The sequence below is a fragment of the Chrysemys picta genome, chromosome 5 (assembly GCF_011386835.1).
Source record: "Chrysemys picta bellii isolate R12L10 chromosome 5, ASM1138683v2, whole genome shotgun sequence".
Lineage (NCBI taxonomy): Eukaryota > Metazoa > Chordata > Testudines > Emydidae > Chrysemys > Chrysemys picta.
In genome coordinates this window covers 93,123,099-93,139,601 of record NC_088795.1, presented here as the reverse complement: position 1 = coordinate 93,139,601, position 16,503 = coordinate 93,123,099, and the positions used below count along the sequence as shown (strand labels likewise).

Here is a 16,503-nt window from a genome sequence, read left to right as displayed (position 1 = left end):
TGTTTCCAAAAGCTGCGGTCCTGAGTGTAATCTTCCCAGTTATCCACATCCAAGTCCATTTCTTTGAGGTCTCGCACACGTCCTTGAAACACAATTGTGGGCATCCTTTGGTCTTTTTCCAGATGCCAGTTCGCTGTAAAGGATGACCTTTGGGATGCGCTCATCATTCATTTAGCACACATGCCCAAGCCAGCAAAGATGTCTGTGTTTGCATGCTGGGTATGCTGGTTCGTTTGAGCATCTCAGTGTTGGTGACTCTGTCCCTCCAGGAGATTCCAAAGATTCAATGAAGGCAATTCATATGAAAGCTGTAGAGCCTCTTTTCCTGATGAAAGTATAAGGTCCATGCCTCGCTCCCATACAAAAGTGTGCTGATAACACATGCACAATACACACAGATCTTTGTGTATTCTCTCAGTTTATTGTTTTGCCATATCCACTTGCTCAAGTCTAGACATTGTTGTGGTGGCTTTTCCAGTGTGGATGTTGTTGAGTTCCATTTCAAGTGAAATGTTGACAGCGACAGTGGATCCCAGGTACATGAACTTGTTCATCACTTCAAGTTCATAGTTGTTGATCTTGATGGAGGGTGTTTCTTCAACTCCTTGGCACATTATGTTAGTCTTTTTTAGGCTTATGGTAAGCCCGAAGTCTTGGCAGACTTTGGAAAAACTGTTCTTGAGGTTTTGGAGATAGGCTTCTGGGTGGGTGGTCATTGCTGCATCGTCAGCAAAGAGGAGGTGTTGGATGAAGACCTCCCAAGTCTTGGTTTTAGATCTGAGTCTTTCAAGATTGAACAGCTTTCCATCAGATCTTGTGTGCAAGTAGATTCCCTCAGTTGAGGGACCCAAAGCTTGTTTCAGTAGCAAGGAGAAGAAGATCCCAAACAGAGTTGGGGCAAATACACAACCTTGCTTGACCCCACTATGAATCTGGAAAGCCTCAGAGACTAGGCCGTCATATTGGACTGTGCCATACATGTTTTCATGGAAGGACCAAATCATGGTTTGGGGGGCATCCAAGCTTTTCTAGAAGCACAAATAGTCTGCTTCTACTGACAAGGTCAAAAACCTTTGTGAGATCAATGAAGGCTTTGTAAAGGGGCCTTCTTTTTTCTCTGCATTTCTCTTGTAGTTGTGTCAGTGAGAAGATCATATCAGTAATAGACTTTTTGGCTCTCAAGCCACACTGTGATTCAGGATAGATTTTTGTCTATAAATAACTGTCAAATAACTGCAATATTGTGATACTAGTCAAAGCCTTGTAAGGACAGGAAAATTGCAGTGGTGTAACTTAAATCCGTTTTTAAATTGGTGCAAACCCTGTGCAGATGCTTTTACTTCAGTTTGACTGGCTTATTTAGGTTTAACTTAAACCTGCTCCCAATCAACTTAAACTTAAAAAAAACCCTGCTCTTAAACCAAAATAAGTGTATCCACACAGGGGTTTGCACCAATTTAAAGAAATCAATTTCCATTCACTCCTTAGGTTAAACTGGTGCAATATTCTTGTGTAGATAAGCCCACTGATGTGTATTTAACTTTCATGGAGGAAGCATATATAGGTCGGGGAATGAAGACAAAGCTAAGGATATTTGGGATATCTTTTTCTAAAAGTTCAGATGAAAATCTAGTGTTGGATTATTAAAATCTTTTCTTTTTTGTAGATGTGATGCAACAGAGAAACTGAGAAATTCCTTGGATTACTTGAGATCCTTATTAAATGAGCCTACAAATTTTAAGCTAATTTATAGATATGCATTTGATTTTGCACGGGTGAGTAGTTCAGGACTCAGTCTGACTTTTATTTTTATTGCTTTCTGTGGGTTCACTTTCACATACAACAGCTACAAGTCTGGGACTAGTTGTTCTCAGGATGCAAAGTAAGATTGCTTCCAACGCACACAAATCTTCACTCTTTAAAGTTGACTTTGTGTGTTTCCAGATACTATGTATGCCAAATATCAGCATTGCAGAGGGAAAAAAGGGGGGCGGTGAAGGACAAGTCCAGTGGCTAGTGTTCATTTTGGGTGCGGTAGATTACAGGTTCTATCCCCTGCTTCACCAAAGACTTCGTGTATGATCTTGAACAAGTCAGTTGGGTCCTGATTCTGTGCCTATTGAAGTAAATGACAGTTTCCATTGACTTCAATCACTCAGGATCAGTGTCCTGGTCTCTATGCCATAGTTCCCCTCTGTAAATAGGAATAGTACAGTAGAACCCCGTTTAACCAAGCCTTTATTATCTGGCTTTCCATATTAATCAAACCACCAGCTACCTAGGGCTGACAGCAGGAGTCTCAGGCTGTCAGCCCAAGCCCCACTGCCCATTCTCCGTTTTATCTGGATTTTTGGTTATCCGATCTGGCCCCAGTCTCAATTAAATTGGATAATTGGGGTTCCATTGAACTTCCCTACCTCACAGGGATTTTGTGGGGATAAATACATTAAAGATTGTGAGGCACTTAGATACCAGGGTAATGAATACCTAAGATAGACAGATATGTTGCATATGATTGGGTTAAACCAGTGGTTCTCAAACTTTTGTACTGGTAACCCTTTTCACATAACAAGCCTCTGAGTGTGACACCCCCGCCCCTTATAAATTAAAAACACTTTTAAAATATATTTTAAACACCATTAGAAATGCTGGAGGCAAAGCAGGGTTTGGGGTGGAGGCTGACAGCTCGTGACCCCCCATGTAATAACCTCGCAACCCCCTGAGGGGTCCCAACCCCCAGTTTGAGAACCCCTGGGTTAAACTATAACTTACTGATTCACACACCAGTCCTTAAAAACTTGCACACTTATCTGAGAAAATGTCTTGAAGGCTTTTAGAGAGTCTTCACCTATATTATTTAGTATAGCAGTTGACAGCTATATTGGTTAAAAAAATCTGATAAAATACTTGTATTTCAAAAGAAATTCATAATTGCTGTTTCTGAACCTGTGCCTGTTGTCTGACTTTTCTGCAAGATAGTCACTATTTGTGACACTGAGCGATAACGGAGTCCAAAATAAGTTATTTAAACTGTTAAAGCAGGCTGAGAGCTGCTCTTCAACCAAGAAAAAAACCCTAATCTTTAAATGTACAAAGTCTAATAGTAACATTCGTTACACTCACAGGAATATCAGTGTCCCCAGTGATACTCTTCATAAGGTTGATACAAGACTTAGGAATGCCAGTTATTTTTCTTCTCTATGTTTTCTGTACGCTTATCATCATGGAACTCCTCAATTGTTCTATTCAACAAAATGGGCTACAGCTTTCCTTTAACACTTAAATGAGGAGGAGGTACAGTGTCATCACAATGAACTTTAAAAGCAGAATGATGCCAAGTCTGTTACAGTACATGAAGGAGGGGAGAGAACATGTGACAAAAACCTCCAGCGTAAAGCCAGAATTTCCTTCACTGAGCCACATATTAATCTTTGTCAAGACAAGCATTAGATTTTTTTCTCTTAAAACCACACACCCATCACACAACCCAACACCCTGATGTGGCAAAAGCTGGCTGTGATATAAATACTGATTCATAACTCTTTCAGAAGATTATGAATTGTGTTCTCAATACTTGTTAGATAGGCATCCTGATCTGATTTCACTCTTCCAAATACAAAATCTGTACTGGTAATACTGTGTTTGGTATCAGGACTCATAATTGATGGAATGCTATTCCCATGCAAAAACGTAGATCAAGTAACTTGGAACTCCTCAGAGTCACCAGGTATAAAGCTGGTTTGGAATTTTTTTTGACACATTTTTTCCATCAGAAAATGCTGACTTGACAAAACCAAACTTTTTGCATAAATATGTCTGTGTTTATTCATTGGACCACAAAAGGAGAGTGACTGTATAGCCAGTCGATCCAGGGTCAAGTCCCTGCTTTGTCTGATTCAGAGCAGGAACTTGAACATGGATTTCCCATATCCCAGCTGTGTGTCCTAACCAACAGACTACTGGCTCCTGTGTCTCTGAAATAGTTGCAAAAAGGATCTTTTTCTTTCCAATGCAGAATGAAACCGTAGTTTTTCACAAAATGGAATTCTTGTTTTCTGATCAACCCTAACCAGGAACTAGAATGATCATATATGCATAGTAAGGGAATTTAGATAAACTCTTTGTGATGTTAGAACATACATAGAGGAGCTTATATCTAAAGTGATCAGTTTGTGTGGCAAGACTGAAGATCAGATTCAAGAAAAACAAAAAATTCCCAAAGCACCAAAAAATTGACAGTAAAAGGCTAGTAGACCAGGCATTACAAAAGCAACTTCAGATTGAACTGAAACATAGATTTTAAGTGCTAGAAAACTTAAATCCACCACAAGATGTCAACATTGACATGTCATAGTCCTGCATGATGGTATCATAGATGCTGTAGCAACTGTAGTTGGTTCCTAGACAAGCAAACCTAAAATCTGCAAAAGTGAGGATATGTGGAGGAAAGAAAACAAGCCAAAGCAAATGCAGTAGAACCTCGGAGTTACGAAAACCTTGCAAATGGAAGTTATTTGTAACTCTGAACAAAATATAGTGGTTGTTCTTTCAAAAGTTTACAACTGAACATTGACTTAATGTAGCTTTGAAACTTCTGTGCAGAAGAAAAATGCTGCTTTTAATCATCTTAATTTAAATGAAACAAATACAGAACAGTTTCCATATCTTGTCAAATCTTTTTCTAATGTAATTTTCTAGTAGTTTACATTTAACGCAGTACTGTACTGTATTTGTCTTTTTTTTGGTGGGGGGGAAAAGGAGGGGTGTCTCTGCTGCTGCCTGATTGTGTACTTTCGTTCCAAATGAGGTGTCTGGTTGACCAGTCAGTTCGTAACTCTGGTGTGCATAACTCTGAGGTTCTACTGTATATCCATTCCTCAAAAACATCTCCAGAAAAAGTAACAGCAAAATATCTGTATTAAACAAAAGACAAAGTACTGAAAAACAGCACGAGAAGAAAGGAGAAGGAGGTACATGGATAACATTGCCAAAGAAGCTGAAGTGGCTGCTGAAAGAGGAAATATTAAAACACGTTATCAACTCAGCAAAGTTCTTACTGGCAAATTTTCACCAGCCAGAGGGCTTATTAAGAATATACCAGAAAGGACCTTAAAAGAAAAAGAAATGAGAGCAATTGGCCAGACACTTTCAAGAGGTGCTAAACAGATGAACAACACAAGAAACTATTGACTTTGATAAAGAAATTAAGCATCCAGTGTAACGCTGCTTGCAGTGACTCAAGAACATGAGTACCAACTTCAAGGCAAACTGTTAGAATGCAGGGCACAAACCCCAAATTGGTTGAGAGTTCTATAATTAGATTTCACCAACCAGTTATCAAGTGAACTCCTCAGACACTATAACAGCCTTAACAAGGAGTCACAGACAGTTCCTTTGGGTACTCGGATCTAGCTTGACATCTAGTGGAGCATACCTTTGTGATAGATGATCCCTTACATCAAGAATCACAGCAATATTCAGGTTACTCCCAGCCCCAAAGGACCAGGCACTTATACCAGGTCAATTGCACCTTAGATATCACACCAAAGACAATGCTTGTAACCAATCCTACAATGATTATATAAAAAATTATGAAATAGGAAAAGGAAACAAGAGTTATTTACAAATTAAAGCAGGTTAACATATATACGCAAATGAGTTAGTCTTAAGTTTCAAAAAAATAATAGAAGCTTCTATAATAAGCAGGCTGTATATGTCCTTTAGGGCTAACCCAGGCTCAGCAGCTGAGGATCTCTTGCTTATACCTGGAAACACGTAGCCATCCCAGAGTCCAAGTATCATATAGATAATCAGTTACTTCGTGTTAGGGGTTTTGTTCTCTTCTTCTCATATCCTCGGAGCTGCAAACACAGCTGATGGGAGGAGTCCATTTGCATTACTCATCTTCACAGGGAGGAAAGCAGAACAAAAGTCTTTTGTCCTCTTCTTGATGGTACGTAGGGAAATTCCGGTTGCAATGTCCCACAATAGATCATATGATATTGAGGGAACTTTCCTTTTGGGAAGGGTGTAACATCTTCTCTTGAATATCAGCCCTTCATACTAATTAATGTCTCTCTCCTGTCTGGTCATTTACAGAGTCACAGGAGCTCACAATGTAACTGTTCAAATATTGCCTTACAACATGGGATACAGATGTTATAAGTGAGATTAATGCATGTAGAACTCAGAAACATCCAATAAAATCTAAACACTAAATACATTCTTAGAATTCTAATACTTGTTTTAATAATTCTAACAAACAAGTGACCCAGACTGATTCCAGCTATGTATTTGTCAGTGTTCAGTTGAGACATGGGGACGTTGACCTGAGCTGGCACCTAGTCTGCCAGGAGCACACTCAGAATTAGAGATAACATCTCATGGCACAAAGTGAAAGACAAAATAAAAATATAAAATCTGAGGAAGCTACAGGCGAAGACCAGGTCTTCCAGGAAATGTTGAAAACTTGTGATAATGACCATTGATAGAATTACCCAACTTGTCAACATTATAATCAAAATATCAGAGAGGTGACCTAAGCAACTGCAATAACAGGAAAGTGCCCTTTAGCAAAATATACTGGGACTTTCAACACAGAAATGTTCTGCACTGCTACTAAGTCTAAACTCTGAAATTTAACCAAATTTAATGAATCAGAAGAGAAAGAACTCTGAATTACATAGGCATAAATGAATCTTAAATTGGTCTTGTAAACACTTGTTTGTCACTGAAAGAAGTGTTTCTGCAATATCATCTTAAGCAGTATAAAGGAGGTGGTTGAAGCAAAGCTAAGGCAAGAGCAGGCTGAATTTCCACCCAGAAGACCATGTGTCGACCAGATTTTCACTCTTAAGCAGCCGCTGCTTTCCAGAAAGTTCTGAAATTGTACCCCAAGAGTGGCTGCTTCATCTACAGTAGGGATCCTTGAACTACAGTTAGTATGAAAAGTAACTGGTCTTTCTATAGCATGGCCAATAGCAGTAAAGAAACAGAGTTTTCATTGGGAAGTCTTACTTTGTTGTATATGTTAAAACAATACAGTGCTTAATATACAGGTTGCCTGCAATTTAGCAGTAGTTTTCATGATGTGCCAAGAGTGAACAGTGGTGCAAATGAGTAATATTGAGATAACATTTTAACTTTGTTTCTTCCCTTCCAACAGGAAAAGGACCAGCGCAGCCTAGACATAAATACTGCCAAGTGCATGTTAGGACTTCTACTGGGAAAAACATGGCCTCTTTTTCCAGTATTCCACCAGTTCCTAGAGGTATACAACAAAGTTTCAGTTTGAAACAGATTCACGTTTTACTTGGTTTTTCTCTGAAATATTAATATTTTAATGATGTTAGTACTAGTAGACTACTGAAATACGACTCAGTGCTTATTTTCAAAATTGTCATTTTGTAAATTCATAACACTTAAAATGCAGTGTCCAAGCCCTAAAATTACACCTTCCATTGGTTTAGAGCTTCAATCATTATCCTTTATTGCATTTGAGTTCTATTAAAAACCTGCAGATTCGAAGTGATTTCTTTCACATTGTAAACTCCAACTTTGTTTTAGTAACTTACACTTCTTATCTTAAACAGCAATCAAAATACAAAGTTATCAACAAGGACCAATGGTGTAATGTGCTAGAATTCAGCAGAACAATTAACCTTGACCTCAGTAATTATGATGAAGATGGAGCATGTAAGTATTCCTTCGGTTTTCTCCATATGCCCCTACTCCTGCAGCCCCTCTTCCAAGATTTATGTAAAATATAATTATTTGATATCTCCCTACAGGGCCAGTATTGTTGGATGAATTTGTGGAGTGGTATAAAGGGAAACAGATGACATAGGAGTTTACTATGCACAGCCGCTCAAGAGTCACTGTTACCACAGTTGTCAACCATTAGCCATAAACTGCTGTTTGTATCAAAGCGCATGCTGCTTTTCTTGCACTGTATCCCTTTTGCAGGGAACTTTTGGTGTTTGCTATTTAACAGGCCAGCTATGCTTGCTGTGTAGCATTGTTCTCTTTGAAGGCTGCTTTGCATTTTGTATTTACACTACAGATTGGTGAGCTTGCCAGCATCCTCACTGTGATTATGTGTATATTGCTGTCTAAATTTTGTATATGTGTATAAAAAAGCTTCACCTAGGGATTATTTCTGGAGAAATGTATTGTAAAAATAATTTTGTGGCATATTTCTAGTCACCTTCAATGAACATGTAACTTCTAGTTTTTGTTTTTCATTCGGTCTCAAATGTAGTGTTTCGGAAAACAAAATTAAGTCTGTTTGAACATAGTTATTATGAGGAGGAACTGTTGGCAGTTCTAATTTTACTGTTTAAGATGCCAATTTTTGAGACAAGGAGAGGTGCATTATGATTTTCTTCACAGGATATGTCAAACATCACTTTTGTTTAGTAAGAAGTATTGATGTCTTTTTATTATTATTATTAATATTATTATTATTATTAAAATTGTAATAGTTGTACATGCCACAGATGATTTCCATTTGGAGAAGAAAGTCCTGGCTTTTTAATGTCAAAACTGCAGTAGTTTGAATATAGGTACAAGTGAACAAATTAAAGTACCTTTTAAAAATGGGTTTTAGACTTTTGTAAATTGCCTTTGGCATATTCCTTTTATTTTTGGTGTACCAAGACTGTTCGAACTATGTTGCTATAAAGTGAAATTTAAACTTTTTATCTAAAATTAGTGTTTAGCTGTGGAATTAAGGCTCATTATTCCCAGCCAACAGTTAAACCTATGTTTAGTTTTTGTTTGTAACTTTAGTTAGTCTTTCCCATGCTATAATTTTGTGTTTCTAAGTAAGTAAAAATTATATTGAATAGTGAAAGCTTAAGTACTTTCATGCTGGGGATTGGATTTTCCTGGCCAAATGTCCATTGCAGGCAATGGGCACATTAAACACCAGCATTAAGGAGTTAAATATACAATACCATTAGTAAGGGCCACTTCTTAATTTCATTAATTTGATTATTTGTATAGGAAAGTTTTAGCCATTTATTTGAGGAAAATGAGTGACTGGGATGTGTTTTAAGTTCTGTATTTTGTCATGTCATCTTTGACTTCCGTTTCATAAAATAACATCAGTATTAATTTTTTTTAAATAGATTGTCATAGTTTCTGGTGCTATTAAACTTATACTTTGGTCCCTAAGGATTTGTGAACATGGTCCCAAAATGGTATATTTTAACAAAGTCAGCCACTGAATATTTTGGAATAAAGCAGTAACATTACTTCGCTGCAGAAATATTTTTAAAGGTATTAGCAGTTTTGAAACCTTTCTAGATTGTGATCCTAAAAAGTACTTTATGTTGAATGTGAAATTTTCAGCTGTACTGAAGGCCCTATTCTGCTCTTACTAAAGTCACTGATAAAACTCCTGTTCACTTCAGTGTGTGCAGAATTAAGCCTAGTTGACCAAAAGCATACTAATCTTGCTGCTCTGGACCAGAGTCACAGTTCCTTTGCTATTAGTGGTCATTTTGTGTTTAAACTTGTTTTTTCCCTAATTCAGTCACCTAAGACAAAAGTTACGTATGTATATCCAGTATATGCGCATATACAAAATCTATAATCATGTTATGGTAAAACGCATATACTGCCTTCCCCCACCATGTTTTGTCATGGGATTAAAAAACAAATAGAAATCTTAAAATTTCATAGTGACAAAGCATAAATAATTGTTGCCTCTTTGTAAGCTGTTACGTTATAACATGATTTACATGTTTGATGCCAGTTTGCACAAGTCAGTAATTAAATGGTGTGTGGTATTTAATGTTTACAATAAGTCTCTTATTAAAACACGTGTTTTAATAAGACTTCTAATGTAAATGTATATATTACAGTGAGTATAGCCATAGGGAAAATATCTGTGGAGCTACTGGTTTAGTTCTTTTAAAAAGTAAACTTGGAAGCAATATAGCTTGTAAAATTAGGCTAAATAGTGGTTGCTAGAAAACTAGGTAAAACCCTATAAGTGTTCTTACATGTTAGGATAGTTACAATTCCAGACAAGTTTTTAGCACAGTGGCACAGTTAAAATACAAGATTTGTTGCATAATTAATTTTGTATGTCATGAATAATCTGGCTTCCAATAATGGAGGCAGAAGCCAAAGAAACTTGTAATCATTATAGATATTACTGTCATAATCAGGGTCAACAGAAATCTGTTCAGATCACCCAGATGTTTTTTGCAGATTTTACTTTAACAGAATCTAAAATTTAGTTAACCCCTCCCCTCACACATGCACTTTTTACGGTTAGTTATGCTGGGTAAATTGATATATTGCTCTTATTTGCTTTGCATACAGTTCACGGGGAGCAGGGCCCAAGGAACTGGTTTGAATGTGAGATAGGTTAATAGTGACTGAAAATACATACTTTTTCATCTGCTTCCAGTTTCCTATATGAGTCTCTGGTGAGTTTCTAATAGGTGTCCTCTTAAATCAAATCACTAATATATCTGCAGATAATTTTCACTTTTGTTGGCATTTACAGTGTAGAGGCCAAAAAAAGAAATGGACCCAAGACTGAACTAAGCCAATCCATGTTGACTAGTTAATGTATGGAAACTTGCACTCCTGTTGCTTGAGCTGTATCTGGTCTGTGGATAAACAGAAGACTTCATGGCTTTCAGTGATAAATCTCAAAAGCACTACCCTTCTTTTTTTTTTTTTTTAAACAGTGGGAACTCCCTAAACAGTTCACTTTGCTTTTTGTTCTGTACACTTTTCTTTAAATGTAATGAAATGACTGGGACTTCAGCTTATTCCTTGTTTTGCAGGAGAAGATGCACAAAATTTGCCAACTTCTTGGCCTCGAAGCAAAATCTGAGACATAGATCATTGTGGCAAAGTGTTGCAAGTTCTGTACATGTTTTTCTGATGTAAATAGTGTAGTTGAGGTTTAATGATCTGTGTGTTAACTTCTTTTGGTATTCAAGAGAAATGAGACAGTGAGTTGCTTAGTGAGGAAATTAGTACCCAGATACTACAGTGTTTGGCATCCTATAAATACTTAAGATCGATAGATGATGGGATTTGTTAGAGTTCCTTATTTAATAGATTTTAAGGATAATATTAATTACAGGAAAACGTAACAATATCAAATTTACACATATGATTCCTTCTATTGCCAAATAGACTAAAACAATCTAATACTAACAGACAGGAACTTGCTCCATTTAATCCTATGTATTACCTTTATTACCTAGTGTAGATCAACCTCCCCCTTTCTTTCTTTAAGCAAGTCTATTCAAGAAAGTGGCAACTCCAGTTTTCAGTCTAAACAACCTATTTTAATATTTTTTAAACTACAATACAAATTTGGAATGAATGCATGTAGTGTATTTTAACCCTTTAATCATTAAGTTTCTGACTTTTCATAGAGAACTCTAGTTTTCCCTGTTGCCTCACAAACTCATTGTTTCATTATTTCATCACAGATGTGCCTAGTGCAATCAGTTAGTGAGACCTGGCATGGGGCTACTGACTTAATGTTCTGCAGCCTTGTTTTTGGAGGGGTAGAAGTATACCTCAGTTTTGCTAGGATTTTTCCAGATTTCTGTTGGCCCTTGGTCACAAGCCTAACAAATTGTTAAATACTCTTGAAGTTTATACAGACAGCTTTAAAAGTTAGCTTGTGCCCCTCATTTTAATTATAACTGCTAAAATACCTCTTATAAGCCTTATACTTTCTCCTTTCATATTGTTGTATAAGTGTATAGACTCCATCCACCAACTAAACTGTAGGTTGTCTGTAAATGAGACCAAAATGTGGGTTGATTTTGTGTTATCACAAAATAGTTTCTACTGACACTGCTGTTACAGGAACAGCAGTTAACCTATAACTGTGAATGCTTTTATGTCTTAGGTATTTGCATCTTATATGAGGTGTGCTAAAGTCCTGTGACTCACAACCTGACTAAAGAACTGTTATGCCACCTTACCTGAGTTCAGCTGATTGGTTTTTAGGTTTTGCTGGAGTTAATGTAAAATGATATCCCACAAATAAACGGTATTTGTGTTGGTTTCAGAAACTGACTTCAGATTTTTCTGTGGCTCATGTTTCAAATATTCACTCATCTGAACTTGCCACACAAGGTGTTGGTCTAGAACCGCTGCTTAAATTCATTTTAGCTGAGTTTAATTTCTGTTTACAACACCGAATTAAGATGCATTTATGCCTATGTAATTCAGAGTTCTTTCTCTTCTGATTCATTAAATTGGGTTAAATTTCAGTGTTTAGGCTTAGTAGCAGTGCAGAGCATTTCTGTGTTGAAAGTCCCAGTATAATTTGCTAAAGGGCACTTGTGCAATCTTATTATTTTTAATACTGTTCATGAAAAGGCAAATCGATTTTAAAAGGATATACTGCTATGCTAGAATACTGTATGCTTCAAAAGATATGTAAGGGGCTAGTGTAATGCGAAAGTTTTTTTTTATGCAGAGACAGTTTCTCCAAGCTCATCTGTTCAAGAGGAACTGCACAGTGAGTATCTTTCGAAACTGGTCATTTCTTAAATCACACATTATTCAGGGAAAGTCCATAAATGATTTTAGGGTAACATTGGAAGAAGGGGTTGTTCAAGTAAGCTTAAATTTATTCCTGGGGGAATTCTGTGCCACTACACAGGTGCAGAATTCATGTCTCCCGCAGATTCCTCCACCCCTCCTCAAGAAAAGACATTCTGCTGGAGGGACGCTGCAATTACACCTTTTGCCCACCAGGGGCTGCTGCGGCACCAAAAGGGAGGCCAGCCAGCTCTGGTCCAGAATAGCCAGCCATGGAAAGGGAGGGGGCAGTGGCTGTGTTCCTCACAGCACCCTGCCCATGGGGCCAGGTGAGGAGGCACAGGATATAGGGTAGGGGGGACAGAGTGGGGCACATGATGCTGCAGGGGTCACATAGACTGGGTTTCAGAAGGCTAGTGGGGGGGGGGGGACAGACTGGGGTGAGGGCAGAGGAGCTAGTGGGGTGACAGAATTGAGCCGGGGCTGAATGGGAGTGGGGGTGCAGGGCCATATGGAGATGGGGGGAGAGGGTGCAGGGACACATGGGGTCAGGGGCAGGAGGGGTGGCTGAGTGGGGGTGTAGGGACATGTGGGAGGGGAGTGCAGGGATACAAGCTGGGGGGAGGAGATGTGGCTTAGTGGGGGTGCAGGGACACATGGGTGATGGATGGCGGAGTGGGAGTGCAGGGACACATGGGGGAGAGAGAGGATTCAGGGACACATGGAGACAGGGACAGATGTGCCTGACTGAATGGGAGAGGCTAGGAGTCAGTCAGGATCTGCATGGGGGAGGCTCCCCAACTCCCTAACAATCTCTCCCTCGCCCCCCAAAAAACTTGTTCCATACTTCTTCCACCCATACCCAATAACCTCCAGGTTCACTCCCAGGCTCGTTCCCAGCAATTAATCCCTCTCCTTCAGCTCCTCCATTTCCCCTTACTTCCCCAGGCCTTTGCACTACTTCTGAGGGGTGCAGGAAATACATTTCTGTATTGTAGTTCAAATGAATTATTACTCAAGTTCTGAATTAATATGCCTATAAAGGATTCTATTTGTCAAAAAACATTTCCTGAATCTTTTTTGTTGTCTGTATTGTTACAGACATACTTGCTGACAGGTATTTTGAAATAAATTATCAAAAGTGGCATGGTTATATTGTTTGTTTTGACAAATAAAATGTGCAGAATTTTGCAGAATTTTTAATTTTTTGGTGCTGAATTCCTCCAGGAGTATTAAATGTAAGTGATACTTTATTTTAGATGCTGTGTGAAAAGTCAAGTACATACATTTGTCTGTCTTTGGAAGGAACCACTTTCAAACAGAGTATCTGCTTGTTGTAAGGCTACAGTAAAGTAAGATACATTTTTTTTTTAAATCTGTTTTTACTATTGAAGTGCAGTTGCAAATATGTTTTTGAGTTAGTGACCAGAAAAATAATGAATAAGGTTGAGGCAGCTTTGAGAGCTCGGTTTGTCCTTGACTGGATCTTTAGCAGCTTTTTAAGGTATGGTTCCCAAGCCTCACCGCTTATCAAACTTATTTTAAAAGTGATTAAACTTGTTCCAGAGAAGCAGTGCCTCAGATATATTTGAACTAATAACCAAGGGTGGGTTTGTTTTCTACAGTTTCAGAATGTAGGCTACTGCTTATATTTACTCGCTAACTTGAGCCTTGGTCCTCTGTAGCAACAGTATCTTCATGCTATTTCCCAAATAGGCTTGGGGGACAATTATTTATTACAAGCATTTATTTTACAAACTCCTGTCAGGGATAGTCTAGATAATACTTTGTTCTTCCTCAGTGCATAGGACGAACTAGATGACCTATCAAAGTCCCTTCCAGTCCTACATTTCTATGATGCTGTGGTTACTTTCTTCATAATATCTGGATTCACTGTATGTAGCTTAATTTAAGGCAAAAAACCCTCTCATATATGAGACTACAATGATACACCATATTGCCTATCAAGCTCCATGACTTTAAAGAGATTGATCAGAGAGACCTTGTACGTAAATCAAATTATCAGGGAAACCTAGCTGGCAGTTATCAAAAACCTAGGACAAATAGGTGAGTGTTCAGAATGTGGCACGGTTATGGTGTGTGAGTGCTGGTGGCTGTCTGTATTCTGGAGGAAACCTACCCTCAAACTCAAAACTCCAGTACTGTTCATAATGAATAAATGCATGACAGGGAGAGCAATGGCACCTTGTCTCTTCCACCTCTTACCTGAGCTCAGAGAATCCTTGTCTGGCTGCATCACTGGAAAAGGGTAAGTCTGGAATAATAGTCTAAAATAGAACTGCAAGTGCATCTAATAAAGTGAGATCTCCTCCATGCTCCCAGTGGATAAGACTTCTGTTTTCAATTAAGAGTTCAGATGGTTAATGCTCATGCTGCTCTTAATGGAGCCTTTTTGTGGACAATCTATTTATCCAGTGTCAACAGTGTATACAGTGACTTACAGCTTGTCTAAACATAAAGGTACAGCATTAATTATGCCAGTAGAGTTAACAGTTAAAGCAGTACAGCTCCCATATTCTGGCTACAGTTATACTGATACAAAGGTGCCTTATTCTGGTATAGCCTATTATTGTACAGGGAGGGGAATAAGCTATACCAGTATAACTGTATCCACATTGGCCGGGGCGGAGGGGGAGGGCTTACTGGTATAATTTCTGGTAAATCCTCTCTAACTGAAAGTTATACCAATACAATCTTCAAGGTAGATCAAGCTTTACTGGGCAAGCAAGGCTTGAAGACTTCTGATTTGGCAGATTTAATGTAAGATGGGAAGAAGAAGAGTTTCAGATCACAAAGAGATTCTGTTCTGAATAGAAGGGTAGTATGGAAGGAAATGGAATAAATATTGAGAGGGTTAGGCTAAATGAAATGGTGGGGGGGAGGAGTAAGAGCTATAGGAAAGGACAGAGTTAAGGACCTTGAAGAGGGGGGAAGTAGCTTGAACTTGATATGGAAGGCAAGGGAATGTGAGTGAGAAGAATCTAAGGGAGCCTCATGTTAATATGGTCAGAGCAGCTAGGGAAGAAAATGATGTTAGTGGCAGTATTTTGAATTGATTGATGAGGAAAGGGGAGAGGCAAATAAGGCTGTTGCAGTAATTGAGTGCAATGTATAAACAAAGGTTTTAGTAGTAGGGATGGAGAGGAAAAAACTTAGCCCTGGTCAACACTACGAGTTTAGGTTGACTTTAGCAGCGTTAGATGGAGTTAACCCTGCACCCGTCCACACGATGAAGCCATTTTTGTCGACGTAAAGAGCTCTTAAAATCAGTTTCTGTATTCCTCCCCGATGAGGGGATTAGCGCTGAAATCAATTCTGCTGGGTCGAATTTGGGGTAATGTGGACACAATTCATAGATTCTAGGACTGGAAGGGACCTCGAGAGGTCATAGAGTCCAGTCCCCTGCCCGCATGGCAGGACCAAATACTGTGTAGACCATCCCTGATAGACATTTATCTAACCTACTCTTAAATATCTCCAGAGATGGAGATTCCACAACCTCCCTAGGCAATTTATTCCAGTGTTTAACCACCCTGACCGTTAGGAACTTTTTCCTAATGTCCAACCTAGACCTCCCTTGCTGCAGTTTAAACCCATTGCTTCTGGTTCTATCCTTAGAGGCTAAGGTGAACAAGTTTCCTCCCTCCTCCTTATGACACCCTTTTAAATACCTGAAAACTGCTATCATGTCCCCTCTCAGTCTTCTCTTTTCCAAACTAAACAAACCCAATTCTTTCAGCCTTCCTTCATAGGTCATGTTCTCAAGACCTTTAATCATTCTTGTTGCTCTTCTCTGGACCCTTTCCAATTTCTCCACATCTTTTTTAAAATGCGGTGCCCGGAACTGGACACAGTATTCCAGCTGAGGCCTAACCAGAGCAGAGTAGAGCGGAAGAATGACTTCTCTTGTCTTGCTCACAACACACCTGTTAATACATCCCAGAA

General features: G+C 38.6%; 2 protein-coding genes across 23 annotated transcripts in view; both read left to right on the top strand.

Moving 5' to 3' along the window:
• The window catches only part of DCUN1D4 (defective in cullin neddylation 1 domain containing 4), a 68,455-nt gene extending 60,228 nt beyond the window's left edge, over positions 1-8,227 (top strand). For all 8 annotated transcript variants that reach the window (XM_005299078.5, XM_042841881.2, XM_065598056.1 and 5 more), the window contains 4 exons: positions 1,667-1,775; positions 7,166-7,270; positions 7,593-7,695; positions 7,791-8,227. In XM_005299078.5, coding sequence (XP_005299135.3) covers positions 1,667-1,775; positions 7,166-7,270; positions 7,593-7,695; positions 7,791-7,846 — 373 coding nt within the window. In that variant the 3' untranslated portion in view covers positions 7,847-8,227. The remainder of the gene's footprint in view (positions 1-1,666; positions 1,776-7,165; positions 7,271-7,592; positions 7,696-7,790) is intronic.
• A 196-nt stretch (positions 8,228-8,423) lies between these two features.
• LOC135983981 (general transcription factor II-I repeat domain-containing protein 2A-like) overlaps positions 8,424-16,503 on the top strand; it is a 25,433-nt gene continuing 17,353 nt past the window's right edge. For 4 of the 15 annotated variants that reach the window (XR_010601872.1, XR_010601873.1, XR_010601874.1 and 1 more), the window contains exons 1-4: positions 8,424-8,564; positions 9,179-9,282; positions 12,473-12,514; positions 13,797-13,889. The gene's annotated coding sequence lies outside the window, so the exon portion shown is untranslated. Of the gene's footprint in view, positions 8,565-8,599; positions 9,283-10,335; positions 10,443-12,472; positions 12,515-13,796; positions 13,934-14,338; positions 14,605-16,503 lie in introns of those variants that run through there. The other 11 variants (XR_010601870.1, XM_065598051.1, XR_010601876.1 and 8 more) reach the window with 8 other exon arrangements.